Source organism: Natator depressus, chromosome 8 (genome assembly GCF_965152275.1).
Source record: "Natator depressus isolate rNatDep1 chromosome 8, rNatDep2.hap1, whole genome shotgun sequence".
Classification (NCBI taxonomy): domain Eukaryota; kingdom Metazoa; phylum Chordata; order Testudines; family Cheloniidae; genus Natator; species Natator depressus.
This window is the reverse complement of record NC_134241.1, coordinates 19,860,843-19,880,082: the sequence shown is the minus strand read 5'-3', so window position 1 is coordinate 19,880,082 and position 19,240 is coordinate 19,860,843. Positions and strand designations below refer to the sequence as shown.

At 37.2% G+C, this 19,240-nt stretch overlaps 1 protein-coding gene across 3 annotated transcripts in view; it reads left to right on the top strand.

Moving 5' to 3' along the window:
• CPEB4 (cytoplasmic polyadenylation element binding protein 4) overlaps positions 1-19,240 on the top strand; it is a 53,587-nt gene that overhangs the window by 2,920 nt on the left and 31,427 nt on the right. For all 3 annotated transcript variants that reach the window (XM_074960553.1, XM_074960554.1, XM_074960552.1), the window contains one exon: positions 12,040-12,121. In XM_074960553.1, the coding sequence (XP_074816654.1) occupies positions 12,040-12,121 (82 nt within the window). The remainder of the gene's footprint in view (positions 1-12,039; positions 12,122-19,240) is intronic.

Here is a 19,240-nt window from a genome sequence, read left to right as displayed (position 1 = left end):
CAATTATCACACTTGCATGGTTGAAAATGAATTTAAATTGAAATAAAGTGAACATATCTAACTTGTAATTCACCCTGTGACATTTCAGTCTTCATGATCTCTGAGCTGTGAATCATGTATTTTTTTTCAATAGTGCTTGTCAGATAAATATCTATTTATAGCCCAGTGGGACATCTATTAAAGTTCAGTTCCATCGTGGTAATTAACATTACACGCAGTAAGCAATAACAGTTGGTGAACAAATGTTTCTGCTTTTTAAAAATGTAACACAAAAGGGAGTGAAGAAATGAAATATTGCTTGACTTTAACACTTAAAGATTTTAATTATTTGGAAATGATATTGCACTGTATGTTGAGAACAAGCATTCAGTAATCCTTAAATCTGTCTCTGCCTTATGTTGCAAAGTAGTTCATGGATTTGCATTGTGACATGACTTGAATATTTTTGTAGATTAGTAATTTCATTGTACGGAAAAAAAAAATCTGATTTTTTTTTTTCTTTTGCAGTGAACTGCATAACATTTTTTTCACCAGTAGTGGTAACAAATATTGGTTATACAATATTAAATCTTTACTAAAAATAGATCTGGACTAGTCAGTTGTTGGCCTGCACTGTGCTACACCTTATACTGTCAGGAGGCAGGTTTTCTGACACTTCAAATTCATGAGAAACATACCTAGTTTGTTGAGGTTAACATTAGCTATCTGATGTTGATCCACTTATACAATGAACATTTGGATGGTAATAGTTGTCTCTCTATCTGACCACCAGTTACAGACCTAGCTTGGTAGCTTTCATATGTTTAAAAAAGACCTCATAAGGTGGATCCAAAACACAAGATTCTTTAATGTCTAGTGGCTTGTTTTTCAGGATCTTCAGACAAGGGCAAAAGTAAAGATTGCAAAATGATTGCAGTATTTCTAGCCATGGTGTAAGAAGCAGGGTGACCTACTTTTAAGTAATTTGGGGCTGGAAGATCAGTAGATTAGAAGAACCTCAGAACATTTGTCATGGTAACTACAACCCCAAAGAGATCTAAATATATTTTATAATGACCTTGTAGAATCAGAGGGAGGACCAATTCATTTCCCCTTGGTAAATTATTCAGTTTGTTTGGTTTACAGGGCCTATGCAGCCTTCTGAAAACAGCAGCAGCTGCTGGTAATACCTTTCATTAAGGATTTCTTTTTACTGCAGAACCACTGGTAGTTTAAACATCAGGTAAAGTCCACATAACCTTGGAATGCATAACAATAACAGATCTTAATTTTAAGAGTTGGAAATAATATAAAGAACTGGTGTCCGGTATACCAAATTCATATGCTCAGACCATTAGCAAAGGGACACAGCTGGAGTTGGTCTTTTTTCAGCCTCACTGCAGCAAGACTTGGCTTGCTGTTTAATTCATTCTGTACCCTGACACGTAGCTGATGTACAGAGTGACAGAATGAGATCAAGTGTGTCCTTGGTGCTGCATTTAAGGCCCAAATGTATATGTACTGATAGAAATGTGCTCCTTTTGGTATCAAGGAAATTAACAAAGCTAAGTGATTCCTGAGTGTGGCTTTTGTATTATGTTCTAAATCTCAAAATGTGTCATTTTTATCATGGCTAAATATAATTTCTACATAGCATACTGGTGTCTGTTTACATAAACAGTAAGATGAAGGTATACATGTCAAGACCATGTCTGACACTTCTTCATGCCAGGAAAAGGAAAGTGTTGGAGTGAAATGCTTTCCAGTCTGTTACTATCACTTATGTTCTGTGATGAACAAGAAAAGGACAGGGCAGGGCAGCAAGACAGGACTCCAGAATGCAGATCCAGAAAAGATGTTGATGATTTTCCAGACCATTTTGGGTAACTGCTTTTTATAACTTTTGTGGTGTGAAATCCTTAGTACCTGTGTGATCATTTTAAAAAGTGACTTCAGTTCTGAGAACACTGGGGGGAGGGGGGAATTATATAAAATGTTTCCATAGGTTTTTGTTCTGCTGGAGGTAGGGTTCAGATTGTATTCTTGACGCAAATCAGTCATGAGGATTTTTGCTTCTGATGGAATACGTGTATGTAGTTGCACATATATGAAGTGTCCTTGTGGAGGCAATCATGTTTTGTCTGAGACTTTCATTACTGGAATCTTCTTAGATCCATATTTAGCATCCAAAAGCTACCTTTGTTGCTGAAACAGAATGGGGATATTTGATTACCTGCCTGTTCCTGGTTCCCCCTTTCATTAAACCTTTATTTTCTTATTTAAATCTGTTCATGAGTGTTGCCCTCATATTATGAGAATTAGTTTATTTAGAATGCAAGAGTATGGAAGAATGTGTGGTTGTTGTTGTTTTATTTATTTTATTTATTTATTTATTTTATTTTAGGAAAGGTATCTTTTTACTCAAAAGCTTAATGAAATACAAAAGTACATATTGGAGCATATCTTGTGGCAGAGATCTTATAGCAGCCATATCTAAATGCTCATTTTTTATTGACAAGTGTTGCATATGTCTGTGTAAATAACTTACATGAACAAATGTTGATTTTAATTGTTTCTGCCTCATGACTCTTAGTGATTTGCCATGAGACAAAAATCCCTAATTTTTGTAGATAAAAGTAGGGATCATTTTCGGTGTTGATTTGCTTGGTATTTTTATACCAGCGAAGGTAGCTCATTCAGTATTGTGGTGGCCATGTACAAATTGGTCTGGTGTTTGTGATGCTTAGTAGTTCTATAGTACTGTTTGAGGGTCTCAGAGCATGACTGGGGGGTAGACAAGGTCCTCTTCTTACAGTTGGGGAATCCAAGGCACAGGAGGTGGAGTGACTTGCCCAAAATCAGCTGGCAGAGCAGTAAACAAAACCTAGATTTTTTTACTCCTCATCTTGTGCTTTTACAACCATACAAAGCTTCCTCTCAATTAAAGCAGTTAAATCTGTTTAAAAAATTAACTAATTCCTTATTTTTTTAGCTTTTCAGAATTACACTCTTACAAAAGATCTGTTTCAAAAGAGCAAAGCCACAATTTGTCATCCTTCTTTGACCTCATTTGAAAAGTTGCTAGTTTTCAAAAGAATAAACTGTGCTCTTGAAAAAGGAAATGGTAGGTTCTTAGTTATAGTAGCCTTCCATAGACATCTGATCAAATGAGTGAGTGGACCTACCTTGTAACATGAGGAATTTTCAAAAAACAATTGCTCCCCATTTTCCTCCCTGCGACACTGAAAGTTTAGCAGCTCAATGGGATGGTGAATAGTCAGTAATTGAGCTGCACTGCAGCATTGTCCTCCGGATTGTATAGACTTTCCTCTGGCTACATACTTGCACTTTTAAAAAGACTGGAACACCCTGCTTGTTATGCAATATATAAATCTTGCTTTGATAGGCATTTCCAGGTTTCAAACTCTCATCTTCAAACGTGTGAGGATGTTTGTAGAATCAATCCTTGAAGGCACTAACAAGCTGAGCAATAGTGCTCAGCTTTCTGTAAAAAGTATTCAGACAAATTTCTGCATAGCTTCTTAGACTAGGACATGAAAATAAAAATTCAAATTGCCAGTTTCATAGAATTTTACATTTGTGGGCAGTTCACTGAATTCACTTGCTCAAAATGTTTTTTTTTCCTCCCCAGAGAGAGGCCTCCAGACATTTAACCCCATCCCAGTCTATGGAGGTTCTGTGCTAAGGGGGTTTCTCTTCCCCAAGGTAGATGTGGAATGTTTGTGAAAACACATGACTACTGTAGTGTAAAATTAAAACTCCCTTCTGTAATGATCTGTTTGTACACAAAAATCCTGACTATATTGATTAGTGTATTAAAACAATCCCATTCATAAAGCATTTTAGAACTAAAAATATTCTCCGTTACATGCATTTGCCAACCTTTCATAATAAGGGAATCTTGCTAATGGTCTTTTCTTTGCTCACTTCAGGATTTTGATTTATATTTTCTTATTGTTCTGAAGGAGCCTCTTGAGAGACTGAGAGCTGGCTGCATAAAATGATGAGGCAACCTGTTATTTTAGATTAAAATACATATATTCGGGTTTTTTAAATACCTGCTCACCCATTTTCTATAACTATATCCACTGCATAGTAACTAGTGTTTTGTATGCTATCCCCCTACTGATTTAGCTATTGGTCTGTGGAATTAAAAGCACTCTAATGTGGTATGACATACACAATTTAAGTACTGTGGAAGTTAACACTGTTCTTGTTTTATAAATTTACCACTGACGTTTGTACTTAGGCTTCAGCCCTCCTGCATATTTCTGACCTCAGGGATTTTTTAAAAAGAGGGCCTTTGTTAAGAAGCTATTTGAATTATGTTTCCTAAGATTAAAAGAAGGAATCTTATTATTCATTTTGCTTTGAAAATGAATTGCATACACAGCAGGGCAGCATAGAGCAGAGAACATCGAGTAGCGTACAGTAGTAGATGCATAAAGAGGTTTATGTACAGCAGAAGTGGGCTCAGGCATGTTATTTGAAATTTATAGACAGGACAGTAACTCTTCTTAATATTTAAAACTCTTTCAGTTTGACAGAGCATAAGAGCTTTTGTGGGAGTGAGCACTTTTGATTCACTTGAGTTTTCCAGCTTTCATTTTACTCTTCCTGGTGAAGCTATAAAAAATGATTAGGGCAGCATACAGCAACATCCGTTCAGGAAAAACCTGTTTATTCAGTGCCTTGTTAATTCAGCGGTTACTGGATTGGGAGTTGGAAGACACCACTTATGGGGAGGGTTGGGTGGGGTGTATATAGCCGCTGAGTTAAGCTTCATCATTCTACTTCAGAATGAAATAAAAATGTGGAATTCATGTCCAGTGCCTAAGGCTTCCAAGACACTTGACTAAGTGTTAGGGACTCCTGGATATAGAGTTACTAGAAACTATAAAGGCAAACATAAAGAAATAAACAGGATTTGGTTTATAATAGTAAATATTTACTTTATAGCTATGACACCAGTTTTTTAAATTACGGGAACTAGGACAAGTTTTCAGAAAGCTTCAAACCTCCAAAGCACATACAGTGACTAGGAATTAGAGGTGATCTTTCTACAACTATATACTTGTGTACTTGTGGCACCTTAGAGACTGACAAAATTATTTGAGCATAAGCTTTCGTGAGCTACAGCTCATTTCATCATATGAGCTGTAGCTCACGAAAGCTTATGCTCAGATAAATTTGTTAGTCTCTAAGGTGCCACAAGTACTCCTTTTCTTTTTGCGAATAAAGACTAACACGGCTGCTACTCTGAAACCTCCAATTTTAAAGTATGATATATGCAATTATGCTTGCCCCATAAATACTGCTTAATCATCTTCAATAAATTGCTAAAATCAACAGTTTACTTTGCATCATTATAGATGCCTGACTCTTCAAAGAATTCACATTTTGTAATATTAGGCACAGCCTTTGCTACAAGCAAATTGTCACACCCAGGCAGGCTTTGATTTTATACTGTTTGGCTTTCATAGCATTGGCAGACTATGGTTGCGATTGCCTCATCTTGGGAAACATTGAATAGAAACTCTCAGTTTCTGGAGTCTTAATTGGTCAGGCGATACTGATGGCATGGGTACAGATTAAATGTAGTTAGGCCTGTACTTCAGTGGTTGAATCCAGATCAACTGTCTGTGAAGCTCAGGAGAATTTAAATCTAAGGTTTTGGTTCAGGTCCATGCTGAACATTCTCTTCCATGCCATCAAGTTTTCATGTTCAACTTCCAGTGCATATAGTATCACAATATGTATAATACATAATTTATCCTAATTGTTTTTATTCTGGAATGGGTCCCTTTGGACATCAAGTAGGGAAGAAGATGGATCTTATGGAATCTGAATTGTGTGGTTTCCTACTTATAAGCATCTCCATTTTAAATGTTGTCCTTACATAGTACCTGTCAACCACAGATCCCAAAGTATTTAAAATATTCTTTACAGATCGATGTGGGGAGAACACGGGGCACAGAGGTTAAGTGACTTGTGCAAATTCACGAGTCAGTGGCAGAGTTGAGACTAGAATCCGGGAGTTCATCTCTCAGTCCTTAGCCACTAGATCACATTATCATGGCTATCTTATGTATTTTGAAATTATTTCTAGGCAGCATGAAGGAAACAGACAAGCAATTCCATTTCCTTTTTAGAGTGATTTGGCCAGACCTTTGCATAAAGTTCACTGGTGTAGAATATCGGCTCTATATTAATTGGGTGTGGGCTGCTAAATATTACCTTTATATAGTTAGTCTTCTAAGCAATACTGTTTTTATATAAATTCCACCATTTCTTACAGCATGTAAATGTTGTTAATATCTTAAAAGCAGCCTCTTGTATTGGAGCTATAATTTGATTCTCATTAGGATCTTGTTTCTCAAAGTCCTTTTTTGCCAAAGGTAAATGTGCTTGCCCTTTGAGCCCTCTTGCAAAGCAAAAGGTCAGATACCCTAATACAAACTCTTGAAGTGCAAAATTCTTCTTCTGATCAACTTAGGTAAGCAATATCAGCCACCAGAAAACGTATTTTGTTATAGCCATACAGACATTTTACTTTCTTTTGGGTGATCATTATCCCTATATCCCTTCTTTCTCATTCATATATTTATTACACACAGATCACTGATATGACTCCGTTGGGGCCACTGTCACTCAGTGAATTGGGCCATTTAGAAAACACCACGCTGTGGGATGAATCCCCCTCCCCACTGTATGCTTGAAAGAGGGACTGCACTCATTTTTGCTGGGTACAGCATAGTGAAAATTCATATGCTTCACAAAGACCAACTTTTCCGCATATTTGGTTACTGAGTTAAAAATCAGCGCTTAATATTTACATGTTACAGCAGTAATGTTGAAGCAGTATTAAATGTGTAGTCACAGGTCTCTGGCAAGATGGCCACCAGTGCTAGTCTCAAATGTTAATTTTTATCGTTTTCAGATAAAGTACTTCTTTGTTTGCTGACCACTATGTAAACTTTTAGAACACTGCACTGAGCAAAACTGGTGCAGTTTCTTTTCTTTTTAAATAATTCAGGCTCAAATATCTTACATGAATAGAGAAATTCTACTAAAAAGAAAAATGTGTTCATGGTGCTTGTCTCTCTTCAAGCCATTGTACTATTATGATACTTAGCCTTTCAAATTGTTAATGGACCTCTCTGCACAGTGAACCAAATTTGCTGATTTAAACGCTGCAAGGTCACTGAAATTGATGAGGTTTCAGGGTCGTCAGTGCAGATTTAGGTCTGTGTTCAGGAATCTGGGAGCCCTGTGGTATCTGTTCTTTTCAGAATAGGCACCATCTAGAATTGATTGACTAAATAAAGTACTGGGATTATCCAGAAGTTCCAAAAAAGTAAGTAAGTAAATAAAACATTTGCTCTATCCACTTCAGGGATAGATCTGCTTTTCTGGTTTTATGCTTTGTTGCTGCCATCTGGGTTCAAAGTGCTAGGGGTATTTCTAGGCTAGTCTATCCTACCCAGTGTAAATAGTACATAATACAGGGTGGACAAAATGCTCATAATTATGCAAACTGGTGAATGACATGCTGCGTTTTGAATGTCTTACAGGTGATTGAGAAGCCATGCTGAAAGGGAATTGCAGTTAAATAGCACTCAGGAAACATGGGTTGCTGTTGTGAGTGTGTCATGGTATAAATAGGGACATAGTCTGCTGAAATTCTGCAATTGGAAAATAGCATCAGATGTCATGAAATAAAGTATGTGTACTAGGCTTGCCACCATAGTAACTGAACAACTTAAAAAGATTAGGATAACTAGAGTAGACTGTTGGTCTAGCTTCTACTCTTTCACTAATAAGTGGTGCTTTGTGGAAGGGACATGATGCTAAGATGCATTTTAACTTGGTTTGTGGCCTTTTAACAAATGCCCTCAATAGGCAGGGACCCCGAGGAGGAACTTTTTTCAAATGTCCCAGTACCAAGACTTGTGTTTTCCCAGGATTGAGGCTGAGGCAACTCAGCGCCTCAAGCTGACTAGGCCATTAGGCATTCCCTCAGGCCTGAGAAAAAACTTGCTTATCAGTTGTATATTGAGAATGCTCTAGAATTGTTTAGAAACCTCATCAAGACATATGACTGAATGTGGCAGATAGGGGCCTCTTGGTATTCAGCATTTTGTATCACCCGGACTCTTCCATCATCTTGGTATGACTGGAACCACGAGAGGGTGGAGAGGATGAGGCTCTGAATGTTTTAGAATGGTCTGCACCCTTCCATTGTGAATGATCCATTAATGGTGGCTACCAATGGGGACACAGCCACATAACTTTATTTGGTAATCAAGATGAGCATGGTTTAGAACTGCAGGTGGAGAACCTTGGGAAACTGAGCTTATAAGACATGGATATCCTCATTAGAAATTCATGCATCATAAAGGGGGAGAATAAATGGGGCATGTAATTAAAAATGGAACAAGTAGAAAGTGAGCAGGCTCAGGGAAAATTTCCATTAAAGAATCTAGTTGTCCCTTTGAGGGAATTTCCAGTTTATTCCATCTTTCTTCTCCCTTATATATGTTTAAATACTGCCTCTATTCTGAATGCCAAACACTGCCCCCTCCACCTCACATCCAGCTGATGAATGCTAATCCCTCTCTGTGACATTCATTAATATAACTTAATCTCAGCACAACACCAAAAATTTAGGGGGGAGAAGTTATTTTGGGGCCGACCCTACAGTTTGTTGGCAGCATTGTATACAAAATAACATACAGAGGCTGCCTGGCAGTATTCTTCCCATTAAATGTTTGCCAGATAACTGAGATGTCATTGACAGCGTGGCAGCTGAAGGGTCTGCAAGCTTCTGAAATTCCATGCTCCCCCTGTTGTGAGATAGGAGCAGTGGCAGATGCATACAAGTTGGAGTTTCCAGCTGCTTCAATATTGGTGAGGCTGAGTTCTAGATCTATTGCTAACGAGAGATTCAAAGCACAAAATAAGGTACAGAACAGAAAGAAATACATAGTGAGAAATGTTGAGAGATTGGAAAGTGCTACAATATCATTAAAAACTATCGCCCCCCCACCCCAATAAAATAAAATAAACAGTCCTGGATGGAAGCAATACAGATACTGAAAATTTAGGGATAATGTCTGTCTTTATTCATTTCTGACTTGCATGGATTATACCTATTCCCATTAAAGTCAATTAAGATAAGGAACACCTTTTTACCTCTGTAAACTATTCAAATTGATTTCATTGAAATTTAAGGCTTATCTACACTTACAGTGCTGCAGTGGCACAGCTGCACCAGTGCAGCTGCACTGCTGTAGTGCTTAGTGAAGACGCTATCTATGTCGATGGGAAAGCTTTTCCTGTTGGCGTAGGTACTCGACATCACCGAGAGGGAGAAGAGCTGGGAGAAGCCCTCCTGATGACACGGTGCTGTCTACACCAGGAGTTAGGTCAGTATAACTCTGTCACTCACGGGTGTGGATTTTCTACACCTTTAAGTGATGTAGTTCTACCAACATAAGTTTGTAGTACAGACTAGGGCTTGGAGTTATTAGAATTATAACTAGACTTTGAAATTGATAGGAACCATGGACAGAAATATCAGATCAAGAAACTAAAAGAACCAGTGAAGAAAGAAACAAGTAGGAGAAGAAACAAATGTGAAGCTGGAGGAAAAAAGGTATAAGGAACCAAATGTTCCTAAACTAGTATTTTTTGGTAATATGTATGCTCTCTTGTAATACAGGTTAGTGAGAAATAAACACTGTGAAAAGATGAGGCAGAAACACAGCAAGTTGAATTTTGGCCGTATTAGTATGGTAAATGTTTCTGCCCTGTCAGTGACCGGAGTACAGCTACCTTCACCTTTCTGCCAGACTTTCTCTAAGGATCATCTACATGCTACTGTAACGAGCTCCCTCTGGAGAGGGGTACTTGAAGCATTCTGTGGCAGGAACGCACAAGTTTGTGGGGTTTTTGTTGGTTTTTTTTTTAAAGGGGAAGTGAAAAATAAATTCTCAGTTAAAATTACTATTTTGTTTTTGGTAGGAATGTGACTTACTAAATAGGAATTAGGCTAGGAGACCAGAGCCAACCACTTCTACTCTTAAAATACCACGGAGTATTTAATGACCACAAATGGCCATGACCAGTTTCTCATTTAAAGATTGACTCTTCGGCAATACAGTGCCCAGCCAGAATGGCAGCAGTATTTCAATACTGAAGCAAATGAAAGTATCAGTTATTGAATATACAGCACCATTTTATGCAGGGTTTTTTAACTTCTCATCCAAATACTGAGCAAATCTGGCTCTACTTACCTTGCAAAAGTTTAGCTTCACATCTAGATTTAGAGAGAAACTAAACCCCACATTGGTGGGTAATTGATATAGTTGTATACAAGTTCACTCTAATCTCCTATCTACAGTTGCTTGTAACTTTCCTTGTTTTCTTATGGGCAGAAACTTTCCACACTTGGTCTTGGTTTAAAGGTGAATCTCTCTTGGAAAATGAACAAAATAGAACACCTGGGATTAGAGGTGGTCTCCTTTTTGAACACAGAAATTAAATGCAATGTCTGTTAATAATAGTTGAACAAAATTCTACTTGCCTGTTTCCCTGGGAGGGGGTAGTGTGGGGAAACTATTTTGGGTGGATGACTAAATTGTTTCATCATGGGACAAAATATGTTGTGCCTGGACTAGTGAACACTTGTAATTTTGCAAGACTGTATTATTGAAACATGAAAGTTAAATATAGACACTAAAGTCAAGAAACTGAGAACCATAACGCTTGGCCAAAGTGTTTGGTGTTGGTTTGTAAACCTACTACTACATTAATGCAATACATTACTTTTAACTTGGATAACCAGATAGATGGCTTTGATAGACATATGTGAACTTTGATTTTCTCTTCAGTTGAGCATTGGCTGTTTTAGTCAAGAAAGGGTGACCTATGAAATATGCTAAAGGGTGACACTAAGGAGAAATTCTAGGTAAATTTACTTCAAATGGATCCAGATGATGTGATGGTAATGTATACAAGTCAACTTTTGTGTCTAAAGTTTGTCTAGTGCTTTGTTTTTAAGTGTTTGTTTAAAATTGCAAAGTTCTGGGTCTAAAGAGTGAAATTTTAAAGTACAAAATGTTAACTTTTTACCAAAAAACTAGGCTGTTTGGCACCAATATTTGCAGTAAATGAAATTCCGTGAACTTCAGTTTTAATTGTGCAGACACCAAAATGACTGATAACTGTATAGCACTGGATTAACATACATTGTATTGTAATGGCATAGTTTAAACTGGTAAGTGCTTTCCTTAACAAGGATGCTTTCCTGAACTGGAGCCTTAAATTGCGATTTGTTTCATTACTTCAAACAGGATTTATCTGAGGGTGCAGAGTATTAAACTTGGCAAATAAAGTTTTGGAGTAGTTCAGCCTCCAGACTTCAGCTGGCTTGAAAACTTCAGTGGAAACTAAATTGATGAAAAAGGAAAACAAACTTTTGTGTGTCATTTGTTTTTCCATTTTCCAGCCAACTCTAAAATATACCTGAGCACTCCTATCTTATGTTACTTTTCTTTCTTAAAACAAACATAAAGCAGCCCAAATTTTCTTGGCCTCTTAACAGTATCAGTTCTGACTGAATTTCTGTGGCTGGCAAAATAAATGCTCAATGTCAGTATGATAAACATATTGTCCTCTTTTTTTTTTTTAAAGAGAGATTGCTTTGCAGTGAGCTTTAATACAGGATATCTCATTTTAATTGTTTTAAAAACTACTTATTGCAATGAGGCTTTTTTAGGAGTAAAACTGTAGTTTCATTTGTTTTCAGATATTTTGTTCGTGGTGTTACTAATGCAAAACTGAAGCTTCTGATATGAATTTACTGTTACTCAGTAAAAGCCCAAGAGTCCTGTAGTTTTACTTTAAATATAATTTCATTGTTTATGTTTAATTCTGATCTAATAACCTAGGGTGGAGTAGAAGCTTCTGCATATTTGAGGTAGCCTTGGATAGCATTTTGTTGTCTAAACTGGCTTTGTTTGTGTTTACTTGCAGGATCGCGCAAGAACTTTTGACATGCATTCACTAGAGAACTCGCTGATTGACATAATGAGAGCTGAAAATGATTCACTGAAAGGTAAATTTAGAAGGTGACTGTTTCCTGCAGTAAATAATTAGGATGATGTGCTTGGGCAGGATACAAAATTTGTGTTTTGTTTGAACAACTAAGGTATCATTTGAATATTGCATGCTGGTCAACTCATCTAGGCCTCATTTTCCTGCTCCATCAAGAGACGAAGGTATCAATGCACATGAACACTAGTGTGTGTCTAATGTCTTGATCAAGGACACTGTGAAATGGAAGCACAACGCATTCTTTTGTGTAATAAGTAGCTTGAATTGTTGAATTTTTTTAAACATGCAGCATGTAAAAATTAAATTCCTAGTTTCTGGAATCTTATTCAGATAGGTAAAACATACCTACCTACTTGACAGTGTTTTCCCTCTTCAGCCACATATGCTGTCTTCTGTCTCTGCAAAAATATGTTTTCGGTACTTATTTAACTAACCCAGTGTCTAATATGAGTACTAAGCTGTTTCATCACAACTTTGTCTCAAGTAGTCTTTCCCTTGATTATGCCACACACTTGTGTAATTATGTCCGTTTCCCTTTTGAATTACAAGGTTCTCCTGATGCAGTACTTTCTCCAGAGTAAAGATTGAACAGGCTTGTGCTGTCTCTTAGGAATGAGAAATGCTTAAATATATAGGAGCGGTATATTTTGCCAGTGAAAGATTTAAAAAGAAATGAGTTTTAAGCTTCCCACGAAAGTGTTCTGAAAATTTCGACTAAAGACACAACTGTCTTCTGAAAATGCTTTTAATACACATTAATATGTTGCTTAATAGAAGCAGCACATGCTATAAAACCCTGAAGTTTAGTTTATTGCAGGTCAGTGCTAAACACTAATCTTACAATTTCAGTCTCAGGGTTACAGTTGTCTGACTACTCTTATTTATCCACTTCAAGGTTTATGCTCGTTTTTGTTGTTGACCTGAGGCCACTAAAACAGATTTATGGTAGTCTTTAAAAATAAATTTCCCCTAACACCAAGGTTTGTGTTATTAATGAAAGTGATTTGCTTTTTAATAGTGCTGCTCCTCTAGTACAATCCCAAAGTACTTAACAGATGTATACTAAAAGTTCATGCATCCAGATCTGGGGTGAAATGCAGCTGCATGACAATTTAGTGCAGGAAATAACTTTCCAACTGAAACTACAACGGAGTTCTAAGTAGGCAAAACTCCCACTGAGTTTAAAAATGAAAACAAAAAACTTTCCCTGTGGGGAGAAGGGTACCAGTGCCATTGGCTCTTTAATAGGGTTGCCAGTTTTGGTTGGATGTATTCCTGGAGGTTTCATTACATGACAAAATCTTCAATTAAAGATTAATCTTCAATTCCTGGAGACTCCAGGACAACCCTTGAGGTTTGCTACTCTTTAATAACAGCAAGTTGTAAAGGCTTTGTTTTTTGTTTTTGTTTTTTACCCCCACATGCCATCAGAGCGCAGTACCCTGTGTATACCGTAGCATCATAATGGAGCCTTAGTTCAGTATTAAGTCAAGTGTCCCACTTAAATTGAGTACCTGGAATATGCTTGGAGGCCTTTCATCCAGCTATTAGGCGGGCCCAATCCAATTTTTAGCTGATTAAATCTGACACGCTCACGGTGATGTGGCTGCAGACCAAACGAACCTTTTAAGGGAAATTTAGTTTTCTAACAAAGTAAGGTTGCTATATTGTCATGTTCAGTAATTAAGGGTAGTTTTGTACAGTACTGTGATTGGTTTAACTGCTCTGAAAAAGTCCTTTGGTTTTCAAATGGTTCTTTACTTTAAAGTGAAAAGTGTTCAAAGAGTGGAATAAATGTCAGCAAAGAATAGTGTATATTTCTGATGCATACTAATTCTTGCTTGAGCTTGATTTGTTAATCACCAGTGCACAATCATCTATATTTGGTCTAAAGCGCTGTGTATTGTTGCATAATCAGAACACAGCAACATCAATCAGATATTGTTCTGGGAAATTTTCTACTGTATTTTCGTGAGGTGCTTGACCTATATTGACACATATTACTCTAAACTATAATATTCTTTTTTTGATATTTTACGGTTAATAGCCCTAAAAATATACTTGCCTTGACAATGCTTCCATTTTAAATTTCTTGCCGTAAGTACTCCATTTTATAGTAGTATTTCCTGGGCTACGTTTTTAAGTTACTTACATGAAACTTGTGGTACATAAATCCCTGTTCTCTGCTATTATAGCTTAGCAGGCTTGTGCAGTGGTTTATTTGCTGTAGTATTTTAAGGAGTGTGCCTTTTAAAAAAGAATTAGCTTGACTATGTTTAAAAGAATCAGCGGAAGGTAAGCATCTTAAAATATGATGAGTTGTGGTTGTCATTTTAGTCTTGCTGTCCTATTTTAATACCTGCAGTTATATAAGTTGATCAATAAAAATAGTTACGCAGTTTGTTTTATATGGGTTACTTTTCATGGGCAGTGTTTTTCAACTAATTTGGATTGTCCGTATATGTGAAGTGATGGAAGTTCCATTGCTTGAGACTTTAAAAATAGACTGGACAGAGCAGTAGAAAACATACTGTAGGAAACAATCTGGGATTGGCAGGGAGTTGGGCCAGGTGATCTAATAGGTCTTGTTGCTAACTTCTGACTCTTTTTTGATAAAATTTAATAAGGACTTAAGTGTCAGTATTCTAAATCAGGTTACTTCTTCCTTTCATAGCACAATGCACTCCAGAAATAAGGAAAAATATTAAAGTACACCAAGTGAGCCTTTTAAAGTCTTCAGACCAATTCAGAACGGAGGGGGAAAGATATTTAGGGATTGGGAATCATAGTGTTGGGACCATTGTCTCTTAAGGCTTTGACGGAAACCCCTGAATGTTTAAGTGATGGCCTGACTTAATACTGGGATGTACAGAAGAGTGGTAGTTTTGGTTTTGAAGTCTACAGCATAACAATCAGTAAAACTAAACAAAATCTATTCTCTCTCCGACTACTTACTGATTGAGTCTTATATTTATTAATCTTGGGTTTCTTTATGAATAAGTGTAACAGTTGTTCTTGGATTGCTTGCAATAATAAGCGTACAAATAAGGCAATGTTTTCTGTTTTTGTTGTTTTTTGTTTTTTTGGGGTGGGGGGGGTGGATCCTCGAAGCATTTTGAAAATAGCATTGATTCACTATTAGATTCAGTGTTAAAATCCTGATGAGATTTTGTAAAACGTGATAAAGAATATTTTTATTTGTGGCTGTTTCATTTTTTCTACCCTTGAATCCTATCCCCATTTCCTTTCCTGAACAGCTGCCATTTCAGTATGTTATTTTTATCCACGAGAGCGAGCGTGCTGACTTCTGCATAGCCAATGATAATCTGCAGAAGCCTTTCCCTAGAGACTAATTGCATCTTCTTTATATTGTACTCGGCCTTCAGCTGAGCCGGAGATCCAGGGACTGATTTTTGAATCTGGGTCTTCCAGATTGCAGTTTGAGCATTGGTGTAAGACGAGATGGCTGACTAAATATTTCCTTCTTTCATCTAGAATGAAATGTCTTTAAATGCTGTGTAATGGCAGACTTGCTGCTTTAGTGACTATCCTGTACCTCTGTTCTTTCCAGGCTATGGGACTGGCGCTTATTGCCTGGAAGTGGTGCAAAGTGAAAGGGATTAAAGAAGTAGGCTGGCGCACATGCTTCCAGCACTGCAAAGCGCTATTGTAAAAGAGTCCGTCTAGAAAAAGCCAAAGAAAAATATGTGAATCAGCTCTAAAGCTGCATGAGAGATACATGGAAAAAATTAGGCCGAAGATGGGTAGGGTGAGAAAAAGCTAGGCTTTGGATAGAGTGAAAGAGTAGACTAAAACGGATTGGGTGCATGGGGGCAGGCGGGGAGGTAGATGTGAAGATGGTGTGCACATTGCCTGAAAATTGGAGAGGGGGAAGGCAACCTGATGAAAATGAAATTCAAAGACCTGATGTTTCTCAAAATGGATTACTTTGAGTTAAAGGCTATATGTAGTGATATTTCTAGAACAATCAGCCTCTTCAAGTCCTGAAAAACTACTAGATTTTTAAAAATGGGTGACGGTCCACAATGATTCTATGGAAAAGATGTTTGTGTCAAAGAGTTGGAATGACTTGTACAGAGATTTTTCTGAATGCTTGGGAAGGAAGAAATTAACTGGCGTTTTCTTGTGCAGTGTTTGGAATGTGCTTTGTTTTTGAGACATCCTATCTGATTCTGCAAATATATGCTCAGATAATTGGTGACACAAAGAGTCATGTGTCAATGATTGCACAATGGTCCCTAATCCTGGTTGAGGCCTATAGATGCCGTGGTAATATAAATAACTAATACTAATAATAATAATGGCCAGATAAGTGAGTGACCATGCATAATCAGTAAAAAAAAAAAAAAAAAAAAAAAAAAAACCAAAAAAAAAACCCCTGAGGTTTGATTTTTGTTAGCATCCTAACGGGGTCTACAAAAACAGAAGTATACATATTTTTATGCTGAGCAGGGATGTTAAACTTAATAGCCAAAAACACCTCCTCCTTTCCTCCCTTGTTTTACTTTGGGAGTGCAACACATTACCCGACTGGGATCCTGAGTGTATGCAGACCCATGTGTTAAGACCTGCACTCAATATAGCTTTATAATCAATGAAGCCTTTTGTATTATATATTAGTTTGGGTGAAAGAGCAGCACAAAGCCTGTCAATTTTTGATCCAATCTGTGCACCCCCTTCTCTGAGCAATTTATGGAAAAAAAAGATCATTACTCATTTGAACCTTAAATACATAAAACTTAGTTTTTCAGCATTTCATATTAACTGCCTCTTCCCCTCATTGTGTTGTACACTGGCCCAGTTTGTCCTAACCATAATTAGGAAGTACTTGTGAGTTATGCATTAAATGACTTCAGCCTGTAGTCACTGGTGGTCATCCTGCAAGTTCCCTTTGTCACAGTAAAAATGAAGAACCCATGGGATTTCTGAGTTAATTGATAATATAAATTAATTACAAGTGAATTATTCACTTTTTAAAAATGGAAGTGAACATAATACCTGTAAGTTAGGGTCTAATAGACAAGTTAAGAAACAGGCTAGACCTGATGCTACATTGATTTCTCCTCACCATGACTGTGCCAATCCTGACCTGGGAACAAAGGATTCCAGTCCTAAAATTGTCCATTGCAAATGGATTAGGATGCTACTCCCAGACTCTTCATTTGTGACAGTCAAGGATTTATATTCTTGCCAAATGTTGCTAAGGTATTAACTCATCATTTGACCTAGTCCTTGAATTATTTACAAGCCTTTATTTTAAATCCCTTTAGCTATTTCTAGTTTACAACATGTTTATTTCTACATGTGTATATATTATATGTATGTATATATAAAATGCAGTGTTTCCTATACCTGCATGTTGGTTCTCCCCAATCTCTCCTGTATATCTTGTTGGCTCTTTCCCAGAGCCTTCAATTTAAAAATAGCTAAATTATAATCTCTTAAGAATAGTTTTGTTCGGTTTTTAACAAAATGAAATAAACGGAGACACTAACAGAAATCAAGGCCACGCTGGAGGTTTGGTTTTAAACTAATAAAGGAAAAGTAATGACCAATCATCAGGTCTTGGCTTTCATGATTCTTATGCCTATTATCGGGCCAATTTTTGACCACTCTTCCATTTAAAAAACAAACCCTGAATCACCTTAGATTGTGATCATTTCACTTTTTTAAATATGGAAGAACTCAAAATTCATAGCAAGCAGGAAGAACAGAGCAGAAACGTGAAAGAAATAATGTTGGTACTGTGGTAAATGAAAAACTAAAATGGACAGCACAAGGACTTTTGCTTCTTGACGCTGGTTTAATATATTGATTTTTCCTGGTCCTCCTTTGAGCCTGGCAGTCACATGGGTATGACCCATATATAAACTGCCCTAAGACTTAGAAATCAAGAGGGAATTTGTTTTGAGTTCCTAAACAGATCTGAGATGAACTTCTTAGGGCATTTTTGCAGGGTGGGGGAAAAGGAGGAGGATAACCAAACCCAGCTCCAAATTTTGCAATTTGGCCTAATTTCGAATTATTGTAGATTTAAAAAATAGAAAGACTGATGATGGCAAGTGAACTTTTGTCTTGATGTAGCTAGTTGTCACAGAATTTGGTCTCAATCTGAACTCGGGGTAGATATGCATTGAAGAGATACTTAGTATGGTGTACCATATGTAGGAAAAAATAGAAATGGCATTGATATTAATAGTTTTAGCAAGAAAAAATTGGTTAAGAATCAGATCAGCTCTGGAAAAATATGCATGAGGCGGGTGAAGCTCACTGGTTTACACTTAAAAACTAAAATAACGAAAAAACAAAACAAAAAACCCACTCACACTTTGAGCCTAAAGTGTGTAAAATCATTAAAATGCCCTAAAATTTCTATGAAGAAATAAACTGAAAGATTACTTGGGGTTGCCTGCTTGTCTTTCTGGAACCTGCTCAATCTCCTGAGCTGGCTGGATGATACCAAGTACTGTGAACTGCAGGTGAGAGCACATATTTTAGTTCCAGAAAGAATTGGAATAGCTTGTATAAGTGTTACAGTACCCTGAAATACAGTTTGTTTGAAAGCAAAGGGTTTTGTGTGTGTGGTGGGATGGGAGGGGACAAAGACTTGGTGGGGAGTGTAGGGAGGAAGAAAATGATCTTGACTCCCCCAGCAGTTACTGCTGTTATGGTATGTCCCAAATACTTGTTTCTTTCTGTGCCTGTTCTGTTGTGTTTGTGTTGCTGCTATTTTCTTAAGTGCCTGTAATACAAGAATCAGTCCTAATTTGCGTATGAAGATTGTACAGCACAAGGTAACTTCTCTCTTGGGGGGCAGGAAGAGGGTGTACTTATGGGGTTGTGGTATCCCATGCAGTCACTGCATGCTTAATAATGAAACTGCAAATGTAACATTAGCCAGCTCTTTCTGGCTTGCTTTAAAGCTGCTGCCTACTCAGAAGATTCCTGTTGGAACGTGGGTGGGGGCGCACAGGTTGGCTTGTATGTGTAGTGAATAGCTCACTGTAACACTATTTAAAGCACATCCCTTTTTGAAGTTCTTTTTTAAAGGTGATAATTTGTTTTGTACTTCCTGGTGGCATACTGGATTGTTATCATG